General features: G+C 31.3%; 1 protein-coding gene across 1 annotated transcript in view; it reads right to left on the reverse strand.

Annotated features, from left to right (window-relative positions):
• Nucleotides 1–659: 659 nt before the first annotated feature.
• The window catches only part of LOC142348533 (uncharacterized), a 58,195-nt gene continuing 38,151 nt past the window's right edge, over nucleotides 660–20,703 (reverse strand). Inside the window, exon 4 of the mRNA XM_075399907.1 lies at nucleotides 660–1,120. Within this exon, the coding sequence (XP_075256022.1) occupies nucleotides 660–1,120 (461 nt within the window). The remainder of the gene's footprint in view (nucleotides 1,121–20,703) is intronic.

Below are 20,703 nucleotides of genomic sequence, written 5' to 3' on the forward strand. Positions count from 1 at the left end.
GTTTTCATTTCTCTTGATCACTAGGAGACGACAACCCGGGTTCAATACAAAAGCGCGAAGCCTTCTTATACAGTTTGATCTTGTGAAAGGTCAATTTTTGCAACAAGACCGCGACTTATTTTCTCTGAACAATTCAAAAATTTCATATAAAGAGTTTTCAATTCTCGGTAATAATAGTGAACCACTACCCGGGTTCAGTACATTAGCGTGAAGCCTTCCTATACAGTTTGATCATGTGAAATTTCATTTTTTGCGAGAAGACTTCGATTTATTTTTCACTGAACAGTTCAACAATTTCATATAAAGAGTTTTCATTTCTCTGTAATACTAGAGAAACACTACCCGAGTTCAATAAAATAGCGCGAAGCCTTCTTATATAGTTTGATCACAAGAAATTTCAATTTTTGTTTGAAGACCGCGACTTAATTGTCTGAACAATTCAAACTTTTCATATAAAGGGTTTTTATTTCTCTTGAATACTAGTGGACAACAACGCGAGCTCAATACAAAAACGCGAAGCCTTCTTATACCGTTTGATCATGTGAAACTTCAACTTTTGCGCTAAGACTGCGAAATATTTTTCTCTGAACATTAATTCAGTTTATTACTGTTTGACTCTCTTTTATAAAAAAAATATGAGGTCGTTCTAGCAGTCAGCCTTAGATAAAGAAACAAGTAAATTCTGAAATTCTGAATTGTTTGGTTATGTTGTGTAAATTGGAAAAAACCAGCCTTTGTTCCCCTCCAATCGACGCTGGGCATAAAAGTCTCGGCGAACGAATGCAAAAGTCTGCACCCCTGTTGTATTCACATTTGAGAGAATCGCAATATATGGCAATTTTAAGAGCCCATCTTGTTTCGCTGTCAACTGGATTGCAACATATGTCGTATTCCCACCCAGTGATTCCATAGTTAACCTCAAGCTCAGCCCAGAATGCATCAGTTTTTATTTCTCCGTCAATTAAAACGCCGTTTGTCTGTTTAGGACATCCGTACCATTTTGCCAGTTCATTCTCACAAGAGGTATAATTATTTTGCTCTTCTTCTTGAATCCATAGGTCACAATTTTTTGAGTAATCCTCGTTCGCATACAAATTTACTGCGAGCGAGAGGCAACGTCCTAAATTTCACGTTTGATTAAGTTCAAAATTGTCAATTTTTATTTTGAAGTTTTTCTCTTGTTATCGCCGTCCCATAAACTTCTTTACTTTAACTTAATATGGAGTTTTTCCGAAGATAAAATCTTATATTTTAAAAGCATAAGAGTTAGGTTAGATAAATACTTGATAAAAATCTAATTACAAATCACCCATCATTTTTAACCCTATTTCAAATATAAAAATGAACCCCAGGCTGCCAGTATGGGATTGCAGATCGAAAGCTAAGACCTAATTAGATTTTAGAATAAAAAATTATATAAGATCTCACAGAAAGTTTCAAAATCATATAAATTGTTTTCATCCCTTGCAATGTTTTTATGAGAACTAACACAACTGACAAGACAAATAAACGATTGTATAAAAGAGTTTTTTCAAGATCTTGTATTTTCTTATAGAAGAACTCAGCATTATTGAAGACCTAAAGTTCCATTGAGCGGGGTCTCAACAAACAAATTATTTAATTAAGAAAATGCTGAAAGCAACAGTTGGCCCAGATTCGAAAACTTTTGGAATAACTGTCGGTAACGACGTTATTATCCAAAGCTGTCTAATTTCGTCTATTCAATCAAAAACATGAATCAACGGAATACTCGTTTTTATTTTTTTGGGACTTCGGTTTTGTTTTCAGTAGCAAAACCTTTAGAACTGGATTTGCCTTAATTGACTGTAAAACAAAAACCTTCATTTTTCACGAAGGGAATATATTTTACGATAAAAACCTTATCTGATCATATGCGCACAATGCTCTAGATTTAGTTTGATCAGAGTTTAATTGGGTCTGAAAAGTCTCTGCATAGTCTGATTATGATCTGGGCAATGGTCTGAATTTGACTCCTCTGGACTATGGTCTGTAGAAAGTCTGATCAGAACTTGTTCGGTCTGGAAAGTCTAGAGATCCTCTCAGTCTGGAAAAAGTTCTCAGAGGTAACTTTGGTCTGGAAATTCTAACCAGAGGAAAAGTTAGGCCTTGTTCTTAACCTGGGCCTGGATTTTTCTGGAATGATTAATAAGTGTATCGATGAGTATCTTATTATCTTAAAATTTGTGATAAGGAAAAATTTGTCATACCACGAACATTCTATTGAGAGGTTTTGAACCAGCAATGGACATTGAAAGAGAGTAAACAGTGAAACTGAATCGTGAGAAAAATTCTAACTAGACCAGAATTTTAACAGTTTTCTCGCATCGGGTAGCAGAGTTCAACTTTTAAAAAATATATGTCATTGAAAAGTATCTTCCAATTAAAGTCTTAAAAAAATAGAAATTCTGATAGCATATCGTACACATCTTTACAATCAAAATTCAGTGTGATTAACAGCCATTGGAATTTGTATAGAGTATTCACTGTCGATACTAATGATCCCGTGGAAATTGGGGTCAGATCCCTGTTACTCGAATCCACGAAACTCAAGTTTAATCGACGTTTGATTTCTTGGTCATTGGCAGCGTTATGGCGTCCCTAGTGATGAGCGGATTCAAATCTTGCAAAAATCTTGCAAGAGGATTCAAAACTTGCAAGATTCTTGCAAGAATCTTGCAAGATATCAATCAAGGCCAAAAAATAAATCTGGGTACAAGTGTTTTAGGAAACATCTTTGAGGCAAGTTTTTGTTTACTGAACAAGTTACGAAGCCTAAGTCAATGAAAAAAAATTAGCCAGGATTCAAAATCTTGCAAGAATCTTGCAAGAATCTTGCAAGAATCTTGCAAGATTGTGAATTCTGGAAAAAAATTTTATGTGTTTTTGATAGCTAAAACTAACTGAAAACCAAATATGATGACTGATGTCAGAATTCTTGATCAGCAAAACTGAAAATAAATGACTTTTTTCGTCAACGCCTTTTGAATGTGAAATCTTGCAAGAATCTTGCAAGATTCTTGAAAGATTTTGAATTCAAAAACAGCTTTCCGACAAATAAATAGAAACAACTCGAGGCAATCAAATCCGTCTTTTTAAAGTACAATTTACCTAATAAAAAAGAAAAATATTTCAATCTTTTTCTCATCTTTCATTAAAACAAATTATTTTTAGAGAAACAAACAGTTGGGAGCTTTGTTGCTGATCCTGTCCGTAATTTAGCATGTTTTTGTTGTCATAAAAAAATTCCGATTAATTTGAAGTCTAATTCTAAATCAGTACTCCTATAGCTTATTTCAGTAACTCCGCCACTGCCGGTCCCCAGCCCGGAATGAAAAAGGAGGAGGGATGAACCACAAAAATTATACAAGAAAATCTCGAAAAAGTCAGGTTTTAACTTGACTTCAGAAGATTTTCCGACATTTGATTAACTATTTCAGCTCAACCAACAGTAAAAAAGCAGCCAGGTAACCAGGACCAAAAAAGGTAAATGTAAATTCAAAATCTTGCAAGATTCTTGCAAGATGGATTCAAAATCTTGCAAGATTCTTCCAAGATGGATTTAAAATCTTGCAAGAATCTTGCTAGATGGATTCAATTCTTGCAAGAATCTTGCAAGCAAAATGGAAGAACTATCAATTTCCCTTGCAAGATTTCTTGCAAGATTCTTGCAAGATTTTGAATTCAAAAACAACTTTCCGACAAATAAATAGAAACAACTCGAGGCAATCAAATCCGTCTTTTCAAAGTTCAATTTACCTAATAAAAAAGAAAAATATTTCAATCTTTTTTTCATCTTTCATTAAAACAAAATATTTTCAGAGAAACAAACAGTTGGGAGCTTTGTTACTGATCCTGTCCGTAATTTAGCATGTTTTTGTTGTCGTAAAAAAATTCCGATTTATTTGAAGTCTAAGTCTAAATCAGTACTCCTATAGATTATTTCAGTAACTCCGCCACTGCCGGTCCCCAGCCCGGAATGAAAAAGGAGGAGGGATGAACCAAAAAATTTATACTGGAAAATCTCGAAAAAGTCAGGTTTTAACTTGACTTCAGAAGATTTTCCGACATTTGATTAACTATTTCAGCTCAACCAACCGTAAAAAAGCAGCCAGGTAACTAGGACAAAAAGGTATATGTAAATTCAAAATCTTGCAAGATTCTTGCAAGATGGATTCAAAATCTTGCAAGATTCTTGCAAGATGGATTTAAAATCTTGCAAGAATCTTGCAAGATGGATTCAATTCTTGCAAGAATCTTGCAAGCAAAATGGAAGAACTATGCAATCCCTTGCAAGATTTCTTGCAAGATTCTTGCAAGATTTTAAATTTATCGATCACCAGGGGTTATGTTTGAGGCGAAAATTCCTGGAGTTCATCAAACAAAAAATTAGTCCGATACAAATTAGTTCGTAGACTCTTTTTTATTTAAATGTATCTGATTTAGATAGTTCAATTTTTGAAACTGGACCCTGTGAAGGCTTATCACTTTTCAGTGGAGCACGGTCAAAGGCCTGCAAGTGAACTAATAAAACTCTGAGTGAGAAAAAATCAGGTCTCTGATATCAGTTTGTATAACGTTCGGCTTATGTGAAGGCATAATCTCTGCCACCAGGCATAATTATAACTCGAAAACCAATATTCAACCGTCAAACAAACTGTACCAACCAGCAAGTCAATTCGCGCGCTCTCAGAGGGAATTTAACTCTGGACTTTCCTCAAAATGTGAAGATGATAACAATTGTCTCCAATTTTAGTAACATTTAGTGCCGTACTGAACCTATATGAATATTTTTGCCGAGATGAAATATAAATATTTGAAAAGTATGTTGTCTGAAATAGTGGGTTAGCTGATGTTGCTCGATTTTGCCGTTTCCTGGTATCTCTATAAAATATAGAAAAGGACCCTTGTAAGTTAGGACTCGAAATTTTTCCGGCTTGATCCAATTTTGCCTCATCACTCGAGAGCATTTTTAAAAAACCAAAAACCTTTGACATTGGTTCTGACTACGAGTTCTACAATTCCTACTCGAGGGAATTGCCCCAAAGAAAAAAATGAAGAAAGTCATGTTTTCACGGTATCAAAGGACTATTTTAATAATTACGAACACCCGGGTCGACTATCAAATTAATTTTTTTTTATTTTTGTTCTATCTCATATATGATCGTTAGTAAACTGTTTAATTTTGACTTCCATTGAAGTTGAAAAATTTCCTGAATTCAAACAAGGTCATATATGACACATAAAACATTGACTGGTGCAGCAAATTCTCCTATAATGTAGTAAGAGAACTTGTTAAAAAACAATATCGCATTTGCAATCCACATTTGGTTCCTTGTGTGTGCTAAGCGAATGATTTTGCAGTTTGAACATTTTTAAAAATTGAATTAGATGTTGTTTGTAAAAATTGTTCTTGATTATTTCTTATAAATGAGCATTTTTATTTAAAACGGGCTTCAGATTAAATCAAAAAATTTAGCTATCTATTTGTACTTACTCTTTTTTTAGTTCCCAACTTAGCAAATGATATTGTGCGTTCTCTTGGCGGATTAGAAAGTGATACAGGGGAGTTGCATATGTGATGCCCTACCGAATAAAAACAACAGAAAACATATATCTTTAAATATTTTTGAAAAACCGATGTATGAATCTTGGATTTTGCATTAGGGCAAAAAATGATTTCTTGGTAATCACACAAAGATCGTATATGATTTCTTTGATTTCATGCAAAGATTGTACTAAGAAATCAACTATGGGCAGTACGAATTCATATATGATCTTTGTATAAAATCAAATAAAGTTCAACCCGGGCATGGATTGATCATAATGGACCTTAAAACTAGCCTAACCAACAAAGATTAAAGAACTGTTTTCCAAATTTTGCTATATTGAATGAGATCAATCAAGCCGCCGAAACCCGAAAAAGAACTCCATTAAAGTTCTGTTTTATGGAAACGAGTAAACAAACTTTGGTAGAGACAAAATTTAAAGTTTATATTGTTTCTGCGAACAGAATAGTTGGCTATGGCAAAACTGCTTTTTGTGTTCCTCACCCACTATTATTAAACAGAGGAACATTCCTTCTATTTAGATTAAGCAACCGTGAGTAGTAGTAGCCAAGCAAGCCAGGGTTGTTAATAAAAGGACGTCCCTACGTATAATGAGTAGCCATACCAAATTTTCCCAATTTTTCAGAGAAATGCCTTTGAAACAAAGCGAGAACAATAGAGATGTCGTTTTATCTTAATTATTCCAAGAAAAATGCGTCCATTTGTGATAATCGGGTTTCTGTTCTAATGCATTTGTTTTGTTCTATCTAATTTTATGTACATCATGAAATCTAACTGGAAAACTTTCACACTAAACCTTTTTCTCATACAGTTCATTCGCGCTTAATTTTCTCAATTTCAGTTGTCATTTGTTCAATTATTTAAAAAAATGTTTTTTTTTCTTAGTATTCATTGAAAATTAGTCAGTTTTTTGTACAAGTTTACGTAAAGTTTTCATCAATAGTTGCCAAAAAAGGCAATTCTCGCCAAACTTATCCATTTATTACCAAAAAACCCATTTCCTGACAAATAATACCAATGTTTTTTCCAAAAGTTACCAAATTATTGCTAGAAACACCCACTTCTGCCCAAAGTACCAAGTTTTTTGCCAAAGAAAAACAAATTATTGCCAGAAAAACCCAATTTTTTCTAACAACTCCAACTCATGCAAAAAAAAACCAAAATTCTGTAAAAACTACCCAATTGTTTCCGAAAAATAACCTTAAAAAAAAATTTTTAAATATCCAAGAAAAACATAATTCTTAACCAAGAATATACATTTCATTCCAGAGAAACAATATGCACCAGAAAAAAAGGATCATTTTTTTCCAAAGATACTATATCCATCCCTTTTGCCAAAACATTTACAAAATTTGTTAATAAAAACAACACTGACCAAAAAAGATCACAATTCTGCTGAAAATACCCACTTTCCTGCCAAAAAAATTGCCAAATATAACCCTTTCACGCCAGAGAGACCCCTTTCTCGCAAACCAGATAACCAACTTTCGAGAAAAATTGCGCAGAATTTGACAGAAAGTTTTGCCAGGGGTGTGGCTAAAAGGACGTGCTTATGTTAAATGATAAGCTATAGCCTCTTTTTGATTTTTTTAAAAAGTACCTAGAAAACACAGAGAAAGCAATAGAGCTGTCAACTTATCTTAATTAGTGGAAAAAAATGCGTCCATTTGGTATCATCGGGTTTCTGTTCTGATGCATTTGGTTTTGTTCTACCTAATTTTGTCTACTCCGTAAAATCTTACTGGAAAACTTATACACTAAATCTTTTTCTCATACAAATCATTCGCGCTTAATATTCTCAACTTGAACTGTCAATCGTTCAATTACGTTGAGATATTGATTTTTTTTATTAATTTCAATGAAATTCGGTCAGTTTTCACTATAATTCATCTGATTTTGTACAAATTTGCGTAGTAATTTTTAATTTTACCAGTTTTTGCCAAAAAAAGAGCATTGCTTGCCAAAAATATCAATTTGATGCCAAAAACCCAAAACCTGAGAAGCCGTACTGTTTTCTTGCAAAAATTACGAAATTATTGCTAGAATTTGACAGTTTTGGCCCAAAGTACCCAATTTTTTGCTAAAAAAAAACCCAATGTAATGCCAGAAAAAACCAACACTTGCTCAATATCAACCAGCTCCAGGAAAAAATTCAATGATGAAGATAGCTTATTGTTGACAAAAATTTTGTTCTTAAAAAAACAGCTCTTGCCCAAGAACATCTCTCCAACAATAGCCAATTCTTTCAAAATTACAAAAAAAACTCCAGAAAAGAAACAATTCATTTCAAAGATATCATATGTAGCTAAAGGTGACCAGTTCTTGCCGCGAATAAAAGCGCTGACCAAATAATAATCCCATTCTTCTTAAAATACACAATTTTTGGCAGGAAAAAATATAAATCCTTGCAAAATAAAACCAGTGTTTACCAGAGAGACCTAATTTTCGCTAAAAAGATAAGCAACTCTTGCATATATTGCACAAAATTTCGCTGGGGTGAGTCTAAAAGAACGTACCCGTGTACAATGATTAGCTATGACCTATTTTCTTGAGTTCTTCAAGAAATAGCTCAAAAACAGAGCCAGAACAATAGAGCTGACAACTAATTTTTTCGAGGGAAAATGCGTGCATTTGTGATATTCGGTTGGTGTTTAATTCATGTGTTTTGTACTGCCCATATTTATCTACTTCATCAAATCTAACTAAAACGATCACACCAAAGCTTTTTCTCTTGCAAATCATTCAAGCTTGTTTTTCACAATTTCACCTGTCATTTGTTTATTTATGAATAAATACTGCTTCTCTTCTTTTCTTATTGAAAATATGTCAGCTTTCACTAAAGTTTAATCGATTTTGTACAGATTTACGTATAATTTTCCAATATCTCCAATTCTAGTCAAAACATCCCTTACTTGTCAAAATTTACAAAACAACTGCTAGAAATACACAATTCTGGACAAAAATAACCAATTTTTGCCCAAAATTAGCAAATTATGCTATAATTACACAATACTTGCCAAAAAAAACCAATTCCTGCAAAAATAGCAAAGTTTTGTCAAAGAGACCAATTTTTTGCCAAAATAACCCACTTTGTGCTAACAAAACCCAATTTTGCTCAAAATTATCCAATTCTCTCCAAAAAATACTCAATTCTTCTCAAAAATACTCAATAATTGTCAAAATTAACTTTTTCCTAAGATAATATATCTTGCTAAAGTGTGCCGAAAAAACAAGCGCTGTTCAAAATAAATCCAAACTGTGCTAAAATGCACACATCCTGCCAGAACAAAAACAATTACTGCCTAAAAAAGACCAATTCATACTAGAGAGAGACAATTTTTGCAAAGAAAAGATAACTAAATGTTGCTGAAAACTGAACAATTTTTGCGAGAAGAACCAATTTTACATGAGAGACCCAATTCCGCATAAAAAATGTTAAAAGTACCCTTATGAGTACCCTGATTTTCCTTAAAAATTTTTCAACTGCAGCAAAAAAAGCATTTCTCTCAAAAAACACAATTTTTGCAAAAATAAAGACAATCTTTACCAGGAGCTGACAATTGCATCAAAAACTGCTGAATTCTTGACGAAAAATGGCCACTTCATGCCAATAAGTTTTCAGCTACTTTTAAAAATTACGAGAGTCCTGTACCTGGCAATAAAACATTTACAGATTTCTACATTACCAAGCAAGAAAACTTACTAGTCTCAGATAGGATAGAACTAAGCAGATTAGTCTATTTGCAATTCTTTGATTATCAATTTTCCTGCCGACAAATATTTGAAAATCAAATAAGATTTTATGAGGACAAAAGGAACCAAAATTACTCTAGAGTATGTCTGACGTGTATGGCAATTTGCAGGAGCAGAAGCCTGCTCAGAAGTTTGAGGATGGGAAAATTTAGAAATTCAAACAGACTACTATGGCATGCATAGAAAAAGATATAGCACTTGGCACAAAGTTTTGATAACAAAACACGTGACGAAACACGTGGCAAAACTACGTTTTGCGTTGTGCTCCAGGAACTTCACATGATCCAAAATTTATAGTTAAAAAGCTTGATAGAGCATCGATTTTTAAAAATACTTGCTTAAGACTGCCGGAACCTTTCTTCAACCAATAACTGACGGAGATGAGGATCAAAAGGTCATGTTAATTCTAATGAGGCAAGTGAAAAAATGTGTGCAAAAATTCTGTGGAGTCTGAGCGACCGGCGTATATTACCAGAAAAAAAAACAGAATTAAGTTCCTGCTGGCAGTAAGAAAAAACTTTTTTGTAATCAAAAGACGATTGAGAGAAGGGCTTCTTCTGAAAATGATGCTGAGAGTGTGGGAGGTTATAAAGTCAGAAAATTATGATAACGAAGAAAAAATTGTTTTCCTCCTTGACAAATTTTTTGCTTATAGTCTTGGTTCACTTCAGATCTAAAACTACTATTTTCCGAGATTATTTGTCGACTGTTTATTATGCTGTAGGGCGTTTTTATGCAAAAAAATTGACAATTTTTTGTAAAAAAAATTCGGAAAGTTCCTTTCTTTAATTTTTTTTTACTTTTTTGGGTTAAGACTTGTTCGTTCATTTTTTTAATATGTTTTGGTTACTAAAATACCATAATTCGTGTGCATTTTGTTTTTTATCATATTTATCAATTGAAACCTATCTTCCTCAAAAAAAAAATCATATGAAAAGCATATGTGAAAAACAGCGTCCTCGTAAAATCACTTCTGATACTTCAAAACGGAAATGACCAATTTCACTGTGTTCTTTTGATCGAATAAGCAATTTTTGCAAATTGTTTTCATGATATAGTCACTTTCGAAAAAGAATTCTTTATTTTTGTCTCTTTTTAAAAAATTGCTTTAAAAAATTCGTTAATTGAAAACATCTTGATCAAAATGATCAGCTAAGGGTTAAATTTCTGTTGAAAAAAATTTTTTTGCAACAGATTTAAACAAAATTTTGTTTTCTTATCATGTAGTTTTAACTAAAACATGCTTTTTTTTAAAAATTTTTAATGAAAATTTAAGTGATTACAAAAGATTGTCATCAGTTTTTTTTTGAAAAAAAAGTTTTAAAAACTGCAATCTAATAGAACATCGCTAAATTATTCAATTTTTTGATTAAATTTTAAAGAGAGTGCTGATATATAAAGAAAAACCTTTAAAAAGTAATTTTTTAAGGTTATTTTTGATAAGAAAGGCATTCTTTGCAAAAGTTGTATACCCAACAATTAAATTATGTTTTGTTAAAATTATTATTTGTTTGAAAAGCACTCTCAGCAAAACGTTTTTTTTTAAAAAAAAACCGATACTTAAAAACCTTTTTTTTTAATCTTTTTGCAAAGTTGTTTATGACAAAGGCACTTTTTGAAAAGAACTTGCGTTTTTTGAAAAGCACTGGCGCTTTTTGAAAAGAAAAAAAAATCAAGTTTTATTAAAAAAAATAATAAAAAATTTTTCTTTTTGTTATGGATCTCTACTTAAAAAAATTGTTGCAATTGAATTTGCCAAAGGCATTTTCTGCAATTTTTTCAAACAAATTACTTCTCTCCGAAAAAAATTACTTCCTCCAAAATAGTGTTTTCTAATGTCATTTTTTATCTAAAAAAGCGTTTTAAAATGTTTATTTTTGATTTTAATCTTCTTTTTAAAAATTCTTAATTGGCTAGCCTTATATCATAGGACAGAATTTAGTTTTATTTAAAAATTTTGTCAAATAATTTTGACAAATAATTTTTTTGACTCACACTCTTATGAGTACCCTGATTTTCCTTAAAAATTTTTCAACTGCAGCAAAAAAAAACAATTCTCTCAAAAAACACAATTTTTTGCTAAAATAAAGACAATCTTTACCAGGAGCTGACAATTGCATCAAAAACGGCTGAATTCTTGACGAGAAATGGCCACTTCTTGCCAATAAGCTTTCAGCTACTGTTAAAAATTACGAGAGTCTCTGTACCTGGCAATAAAATATTTACAGAGTTCTACATTAACAAGCAAGAAAAAAACTTACTAGTCTAAGACAGGATGGAACTAAGCAGATAAGTCTATTTGCAACTCTTTGATTATCAATTTTCCTGCCGACAAATATTTGAAAATCAACTAAGATTTTATGAGGACAAAAGGAACCAATTGTACTCTAGGGTATATCTGACGTGTATGGCAAATTGCAGGAGCAGAAGCCTGCTCAGAAGTTTGAGGATGGGAAAAATTAGAAAATCAAAGAGACTACTTTTGCAACTATAGAAGAACATATAGCACTCGGTCCAAAGTTTTGATAACAAAACACGTGACAAGTTAGTCTACGTTTTGCGTTGCGCTCCAGGAACTTCACATGATCCAAAATTTGTAGTTCAAAAGCTTGATAGAGCATCGAATTTTAAAAATACTTGCTTAAGACTGCCGGAACCAATCTTCATTCAATAATTGACGGACATGAGGATCAAAAGGTCATATTAATTCTAATGAGGCAAGTGAGAAAATGTGTGCAAAAATTCTGTGAAGTCTGAGCGATCGGCGTATGTTACCAGAAATATACAGGAATTAAGCTCCTACTGGCAGTAACAACAACTTTTTGTAATCAAAAGACGATTGAGAGAATTGCTTCTTCTGAAAATGATGGTGAGAGTGTGGGAGGTTGTAAAGTCAGAAAATTATGATATCGAAGAAAAAAATGCTTTCCTCCTTGACAAATTTTTTACTTAAAGTCTTGGTTTACTTCAAAATCTAAAACAACTATTTTCCGAGATGATTTATCGACTGTTTAATATGCTGTAGGGCGTTTTTATGCCAAAAAATTTACAATTTTTTTATAAAAATATTTGGAAAGTTCCTTTTTTTTTTACTTTTTCGGTTTAAGACTTGTTCGTTGATTTTTTTAATATATTTTGATTACTAAAATACCATATTTCGTGTGCATATTGTTTTTTATCATATTTATCAATTGAAACCTATCTTCCTCAAAAAAAACATATGAAAAGCATATGTGAAAAACAGCGTCGTCGTAAATTCACTTCTGATACTTCCAAACGGAAATGACCAACTTCACTGTGTTCTTTTGATCAAATAAGCAATTTTTGCAAATTGTTTTCATGATATAGTCACTTCGAAAATGAATTCTTTATTTTTATCTCTTTTTAAAAAATTGCTTTTAAAAATTCGTTTATTGAAAACAACTTGATTAAAATGCTCAGCTAAGGATTAAATTTCTGTTGAAAAACTTTTTTGCAACAGATTTAAACATAATTTTGTTTTCTTATCATGTAGTTTTAACTAAAACATGCTTTTTATTAAAAATTTTAATGAAAATTTCATTGATTATAAAAGATGGTCATCAGTTTCTTTTTGAAAAAAAAGTTTTAAAAACTGCAATCTAATAAAACATCGCTAAATTATTCAATTATTTGATTAAATTTTAAAGAGAGTGCTGATATAAAAAGAAAAAACTTTAAAAAGTAATTTTTTAAAGTTATTTTTGATAAGAAAGGCATTCTTTGCAAAAGTTGTATACCCAAAGATTAAATTATGTTTTGTTAAAATTTTTATTTGTTTGAAAAGCACTCTCAGCAAAACGTTTTTTTTTTGAAAAAACGATATTGAAAAACATATTTTTTATCTTTTTGCAAAGTTGTTTATGACGAAGGCACTTTTTGAAAAGAACTTGCGCTTTTTGAAAAGAACTGGCGCTTTTTGAAAAGAAAAAAAACAAGTTTTATTAAAAAAATATAATAAAAAATTTTTCTTTTTGTAATGGAACTTTACTTAAAAAAATTGTTGCAATTGAATTTGCCAAAAGCATTTTCTGCAATTTTTTCAAACAAATTACTTCTCTCCGAAAAAAATTACTTCCTCCAAAATAGTGTTTTCTAATGTCATTTTTATCTAAAAAAGCGTTTTAAAATGTTCATTTTTGATTTTAATCTTCTTTTTAAAAATTCTTAGTTGGCTAGCCTTATATCATAGGACAGAATTTAGTTTTATTTAAAAATTTTGTCAAATAATTTTGACAAATGATTTTTTTGGCTCACACTCTTATGAGTACCCTGATTTTCCTTAAAAATTTTTCATCTGCAGCAAAAAAAGCAATTCTCTCAAAAAACACAATTTTTGCAAAAATAAAGACAATCTTTACCAGGAGCTGACAATTGCATCACAAACGGCTGAATTCTTGACGAAAAATGGCCACTTCTTTCCAATAAGTTTTCAGCTACTGTTAAAAATTACGAGAGTCCCTGTACCTGGCAAAAATACATTTACAGAATTCTACATTAACAAGCAAGAAAACAAAACTTACTAGTCTCAGACAGGATGGAACTAACCAGATTAGTCTATTTGCAATTCATTGATTATCAATTTTACTGCCGACAAATATTTGAAAATCAACTAAGATTTTATGAGGACAAAAGGAACTACTTTTACTCTAGGGTATGTGTGACGTGTATGGCAAATCGCAGGAGCAGAAGCCTGCTCAGAAGTTTGAGGATGGGAAAAATTAGAAATTCAAAGAGACTACTATTGCAACTATAAAAGAACATATAGCACTTGGCCCAAATTTTTGATAACAAAACACGTGACAAGGTAGTCTACGTTTTGCGTTGTGCTCCAGGAACTTCACATGATCCAAAATTTATAGTTAAAAAGCTTGATAGAGCCTCGAACTTTAAAAATACTTGCTTAAGACTGCCGGAAACAATCTTCATTCAATAATTGACGGACATGAGGATCAAAAGGTCATATTAATTCTAATGAGGTAAGTGAAAAAATGTGTGCAAAAATTCTGTGGAGTCTGAGCGACCGGCGTATGTTACCAGAAATATACAGAATTAAGCTCCTGCTGGCAGTAACAAAAAATTTTTTGTAATCAAAAGACGATTGAGAGAAGGGCTTCTTCTGAAAATGATGGTGAGAGTGTGGGAGGTTATAAAGTCAGAAAATTATGATAACGAAGAAAAAAATGTTTTCCTCCTTGACAAATTTTTTGCTTAAAGTCTTGGTTTACTTCAGATCTAAAACTACTATATTCAGAGATGATTTATCGACTGTTTAATATGTTGTAGGGCGTTTTTATGCCAAAAAAAATTGACAATTTTTTGTAAAAAAAATTCGGAAAGTTCCTTTCTTTTTTTTTTACTTTTTTGGGTTAAGACTAATGGGTTACTAAAATACCATATTTCGTGTGCATTTTGTTTTTTATTATATTTAATAATTGAAGCCTATCTTCCTCAAAAAAACATATGAAAAGCATATGTGAAAAACAGCGTCGTCTAAAAATCACTTCTGATACTTCGAAACGGAAATGACCAATCTCACTGTGTTCTTTTGATCGAATAAGCAATTTTTGCGAATTGTTTTCATGATAAAGTCACTTTCGAAAAAGAATTCTTTATTTTTATCTCTTTTAAAAAAATTGCTTTAAATAATTCGTTAATTGAAAACAACTTGATTAAAATGCTCAGCTAAGGATTAAATTTCTGTTGAAAAACTTTTTTGCAACAGATTTAAACATAATTTTGTTTTCTTATCATGTAGGTTTAACTAAAACATGCTTTTTATTAAAAGTTTTAATGAAAATTTAATTGATTACAAAGGATGGTCAGTCAGTTTCTTTTTGAAAAAAAAAAATGTTTCAAAAACTGCAATATAATACAACATCGCTAAATTTTTCAATTATTTGATAAAATTTCAAAAGAGAGTGCTGATAAATAAAGATAAATCTTTAATAAATGATTTTTTAATGTTTTTTTCGATAAGAAAGGCATTCTTTGCAAAAGTTGTATACCCAACAATTGAATTATGTTTTGTTAAAATTATTATTTGTTGGAAAAGCACTCTCAGCAGAACGTTTTTTTTTTAAAAGAAACCGATATTTAAAAACATATTTTTTTTCTTTTTGCAAAGTTGTTTATGACGAAGGCTCTTTTTAAAAGAACTTGCGCTTTTTGAAAAGAACTTGCGCTTTTTAAAAAAAAATCAAATTTTATTTAAAAAATATAATAAAAATTCTTCTTTTTGTTATGGATCTTTACTTAAAAAAAGTGTTGCAATTGAATTTGCTAAAGGCATTTTCTGCGATTTTTTTCTAACAAATTAGTTCTTTGCGAAAAGAAAATTACTTTTTCCAAAATAGTGTTTTCTAATGTCATTCTTTATCAAAAAAAGCGTCCTAAAATGTTCATTTCTGATTTTAATCTTCTTTTTAAAAATTCTTAATTGGTTAACCTTATATCATAGGACAGAATTTAGTTTTGTTTTAAGATTTTGAAAAATAATTTTTTAAAATAGGATGATTATCATTACTGTTCTTTAAAAATACTAAATTTACACAACCTGTGATAAAAGACAAGCTCTTCAGTACAACCACAGGATACCGTTTTTGAATTGTGGCCATCACTGCCTCTCCTGAATACCTACTGCGCATACTTGGGTGTTGTTTGTGACTGCAACATCGTAGGGTGCGCATAACTTATCTATTAATTTCAAAAAAAACTATGCATAAGAAAAATTGTTTTGCTGAGAAACTTATACAACAATTGATCAGAATGAAGCTTTGGATTAAACCACCTGAAAAACATTGTTGCGTGGTGATAATTACTTAGTTTACTATATGGCTAGCGTGCATCATGGATTCTTGTTTGGAAATGAAACCGGCAACAAATTTTCTTATAACACACTTCAAATAAAAGAGAAGCATACGTTTTTTATGTCAGCTTCTTTTTCAAAAACAGTTTACATAAAATTCAATCAACATTACACCATAAAACGCACCATTTTTTTCAAACGTATTGCAAAAAAAACGTTTTTTTTTAAAAATCCTAAACTTCAATTTTTTTTTTCAAAATAACGCGTTTTACAAACACCATTTTGTGAAAAGGAAAAATCAAAAAGGCTTTTTTTCTATATGGATTTTTTTGTAAAACAATTTATACTCAAAAACCATTCTGTATCAAAATACATAGGATAGTGGGCAGCCCTGTGGGAGTTATTTTAGAAAAAATATTTCTACAGAAACCTAATCCAAAAATTGAAACATTAGCCTTAAACACAAAAACATTATCGAAAAATATCGTTTTTGTTTAAAAAATCAGCAAAAAATGGATTTTTTATAAAAAGAACAAAACAAAAAACAAATTTTTCAAGAATAAATTAAGTAATTCAAAAAAGCATCCCTGGACAGAATTTTGAACTCAAAATTTAAAATGTAAAGACGCTGTAATTTGTAACGACTCTCTATTTTAACTTTTCTTTTAGAAAAACTACCTAGAAATAATGAAATTCTTGAAAATTTTAGCTTTTTTCTAATTTCATGGTTTTACTTTTTTGTAAAAACCTTTTTTGGAAGAAAAATTTTTACTGTAAAATTGTTTTTTTAAAAAATGAATCCTAATATGCTATTTTCGAGAACAATAGATATCAAAAAAACAATTTAACAAGAGTTAATACCATGTCCGCAATTAGGTATCAGTTGAAAAGCATAAAAATTCAAGTTTTCATGAGCACTAAAAAGACAATATAGAAAAAAAACAGTTATTGAACCATCTAAGAAATTACTATTTTCAGACTAGAAATGTAACAAGGAGTATAAGCAAACAAATATTCAAGTAATTTATCAACTCCTGGACTTTTCTTTCCCGCACTCTCAGTTCTTTGGCCAGCAGGAGGTCTATTGTCGATATTATTTTGTGTAGAACAAGCCGGTTCACCAGACTTGACGGAGGTTTTAGGAGATTGTTTCACATGCTCCATTAGGGGCATTTTGGGCAAGGGAATCTTCATCTCCTTCGAATACTGAATCAAGGTTGCTTCTGGCAGCCTGCAGCGAAATATATTTATCAATAGGTGCTCTATCTTTCTCGTTATTTATATCATTTAATCAAGTCACGTTTCTGGAGTTATCGCGCAAAGATGGAATAATTGTCTAGTAAACTTTCGGTTACCAAAATTCGGATCAAACACGTTTTCGTCTTCCATTCTTGCAGCGATTTTCGCTCTTCTCATTACTTATCAGGTTGCAAAACGTCATACTCATCAGAAACACACAAGACGACTTTTGATTCCTACTCGACCTCCTAAAACCCCATGTCATTTTCATACATTGGTTTATGGGAGAGTTCAAAATCACAGGAACGTGCACTGGCTTAACTGCTTAAATCCAAGTAGTCTGAGACTTGTAAGTTTGTATATTCTATCTTGTTGTTCTAAAAGTGTACGATTGTCAGTTTGTAAGGCACAGAGGTTTCTGGTGAGCTCTCGATACTAGAAATGAAGACAAAAAAATAAGAACAATTGGTCAGCCACCAAATCTGGGCGTGTTTTTTTCTCTTTTACAATCACTACATCATCAGTGAACATGTGGTAGAAGAAATGGGCCATGAGATTCTCGCTCAAAATCAGAGGTTGGATTTTCTGTTTTCAAAGCCCTTCTTTTCCAACACAGATTTTTTATATCGCTCTAAAGAAGTAATGTGCTATTTGCAGATCAGCAAGATGATTCTCACAACACTTCGTTTTTTCAGTTGCTTGTTTTCAAAATATATGAAAGCAATGACTGACATGGAACAGAAACATGGAAGAAATCCTGGACCTGATAAATTACACTTGCAGTAAAGAAACACTGAAACAATCTCAACAAAGGAATTAAGGCTAGCTATATTTTATATGCCGAAAAGAAAGAAGGAAAAGGAGAGCATTGAAAAGGGTTTTTGTTAGTGTGCTATGACAAGAATGACATCATCAAGGCGCAAGCAGTTTTTAAGAGATTTCAATCTCATGCGCTGGGCATTTTGATTAAATGTGGAAAGATATATCGTAAATACAATTGATTTTACTTTGTTCACATGATTTCATGGACACCATACATGCATGAGATTATTGTATATCCAGAGCTATCACAATAATATGACATACATGACTAAGTTTTTTTTCACAGGTGGTTCTTTGACCCCCTACAAGGATGAAAAAGTCTAATTTGGTGTAATTTTGTCGGAAAGATGACGTAATTTGAGAATGTCAACAGGAAATTAAATAAGAACAGATGATGGTGTAAAAATCGTATTATCTTTTGTATATTTTGTATAATTATTTGATAAATTTTGTAAAATTGCGCCCAAATTGGCAACATTTAAATGAAAAATTTTGTTGATTCTTAGTGTTTTTTGAATGGAACTACAAAATTTTTGAGCTGAAATTGAATGTCTCTGGCAAGATTTTTGTTTTTGAACGGCGAGATTAGAATATATTTTGCTACAATTGGGCAACGTTTGGCAAAGATTGATAATTTTGTTAGTGAAAAAGGGTTTTTTTGGACAAAATTTTGTATTTCTTGGTAGAATTAAAATATAATTTTTGTAAAGATTTAAAGTTTTTTTTTGCAAAAGTTGGGTATTTTCTGGCATAATTTGTGTAGTTTTTCCAAGAATTGTGTATTTCTTGGCAATGTCTATGTATTTTTGGGCATTCTTTAGCGAAAATTGAGTATTTCTGTCACAATTTTTTTATTTTTTGACATCAAACGGGTGTTTTCTTCTAGGATTGAGAATCCTTTGGCAAGGATTGGATTCAATTTGTTCAGAATTTGATTTTTCTTTGCGCGATCTTTTTGGCAAAAACTGTTTTTTCTTAACCAGGCTTTGTTTTTTGGGCAAAAAATGGATGTTTTCTGACAGGATTTGGGCATTTTCACTACAATGTGGTCATAGTTGGATACTTCCATTGGGAATTTGTGAAATTGGCGGCAAGAATTGGGTACTTTTTAAGAAAATTTGGGGTTTGTTTTGGAAAAAAAAATTAAGTATTCTTTTAGCTACATTTAAGTACGTCTGGTACAATTGCAATATATTTGGGAAAAGTTGGGTGTTTTCATCACCAAAAGTTTTTATTTGGGAAGAATCGGGCATTTTTGGCAATATTTGACTGTTTTTGGCTACGATTAGCATTTTTTCAGATTTGCTTATTCGTGTTTATTTTTGACATGATTCATTTTTTTGGCAAGAATTTGATTTTTTTTGACAGGAAATGCGTACTTTAGGCGCAAATCGGATATTTTTTGGTCTCCACTGTTTTTTTAGCAAATTTCTGGCAAAAATATTTTGGCAAGAAACAGGCACCGTTTGATATTTAATGTACCATTGGAAAAAACTGTTTTTTCTCTCTGGCAAAATTTAGGTTCTTTTGAAAGATTTGCCTGTTTTGGGAGAAAATTGAGTGTTTTTGTTTGCCCATAATGGTTAATTGTTTGCAAGAATTGGTACCTGGTTCAAAAATTTGATATTTTATACGCGAATTGTTCTTTTTGGTATGCATTGGGTTTTTCTGGCAATATTTCGGTATTTTGGAAAAAAATGGGTATTTTGGGCCAAAATTAGAAGTTTCTAGCAGTACTTTGTTAAGTTTTGTCAAGAAATAGGTAGAAATTGTCAAAAAGTGAGGCTTTGTCATGGAATGGTTTTTTCTGCCATATTTTGGCAAATATTAGTAAAATCAGAAAAATGTTACGTAAACTTGAACTTAAATTTGTTCAAGTTTACGTAACATTTTTCTGATTTTACTAAATTTTGCCAAAGTATTTGAATGAGTGACAGTAACTTTTTTGACAGTCATGCGCTAAAGAATTGTTTGAGAAAAAGATTTTGTGTGAAATTTCTCCAGTTAGAATTTATTAAGTAGATAAAAATAGCTATAACAAAGGAAATGCATAAGAACAAAAACTTTATTTTTCAATATATATGGACACTTTTTTGCGTCTAAAGTTGAGATAATTTGCCAATTTTTTGTCATCTAGGCATTTCCTGTAGGGTAAAAAATGGTGAAAACAGGCTAGAGCTACTCATTATACATAGGGACGTCTTTTTTGCTTCACCCCTGGCCTGCTCAGCTAGTACTGCTCACGGTTGCAGTATTCAAGTTAATGAAATGTACTTTTCAAAGACAAAGAGCAGTTCCGCTAATACCCATTACTCTCTTCGCAGAAACAATTAAAACTTTAAATTTGTTACTAGCAAAACTTTTGTTTACTCGTTTCCACAAAGTGCAACTTTTTTTGCTTTTTTTGGTTTTTGGTTGTTTTATTGATTTTGCCCAATATATCAAGAACTGATAAACAATTTTTTGATTTGTTTA

This window comes from Convolutriloba macropyga, chromosome 10 (genome assembly GCF_964194025.1).
Source record: "Convolutriloba macropyga chromosome 10, txConMacr16.3, whole genome shotgun sequence".
Lineage (NCBI taxonomy): Eukaryota > Metazoa > Xenacoelomorpha > Acoela > Convolutidae > Convolutriloba > Convolutriloba macropyga.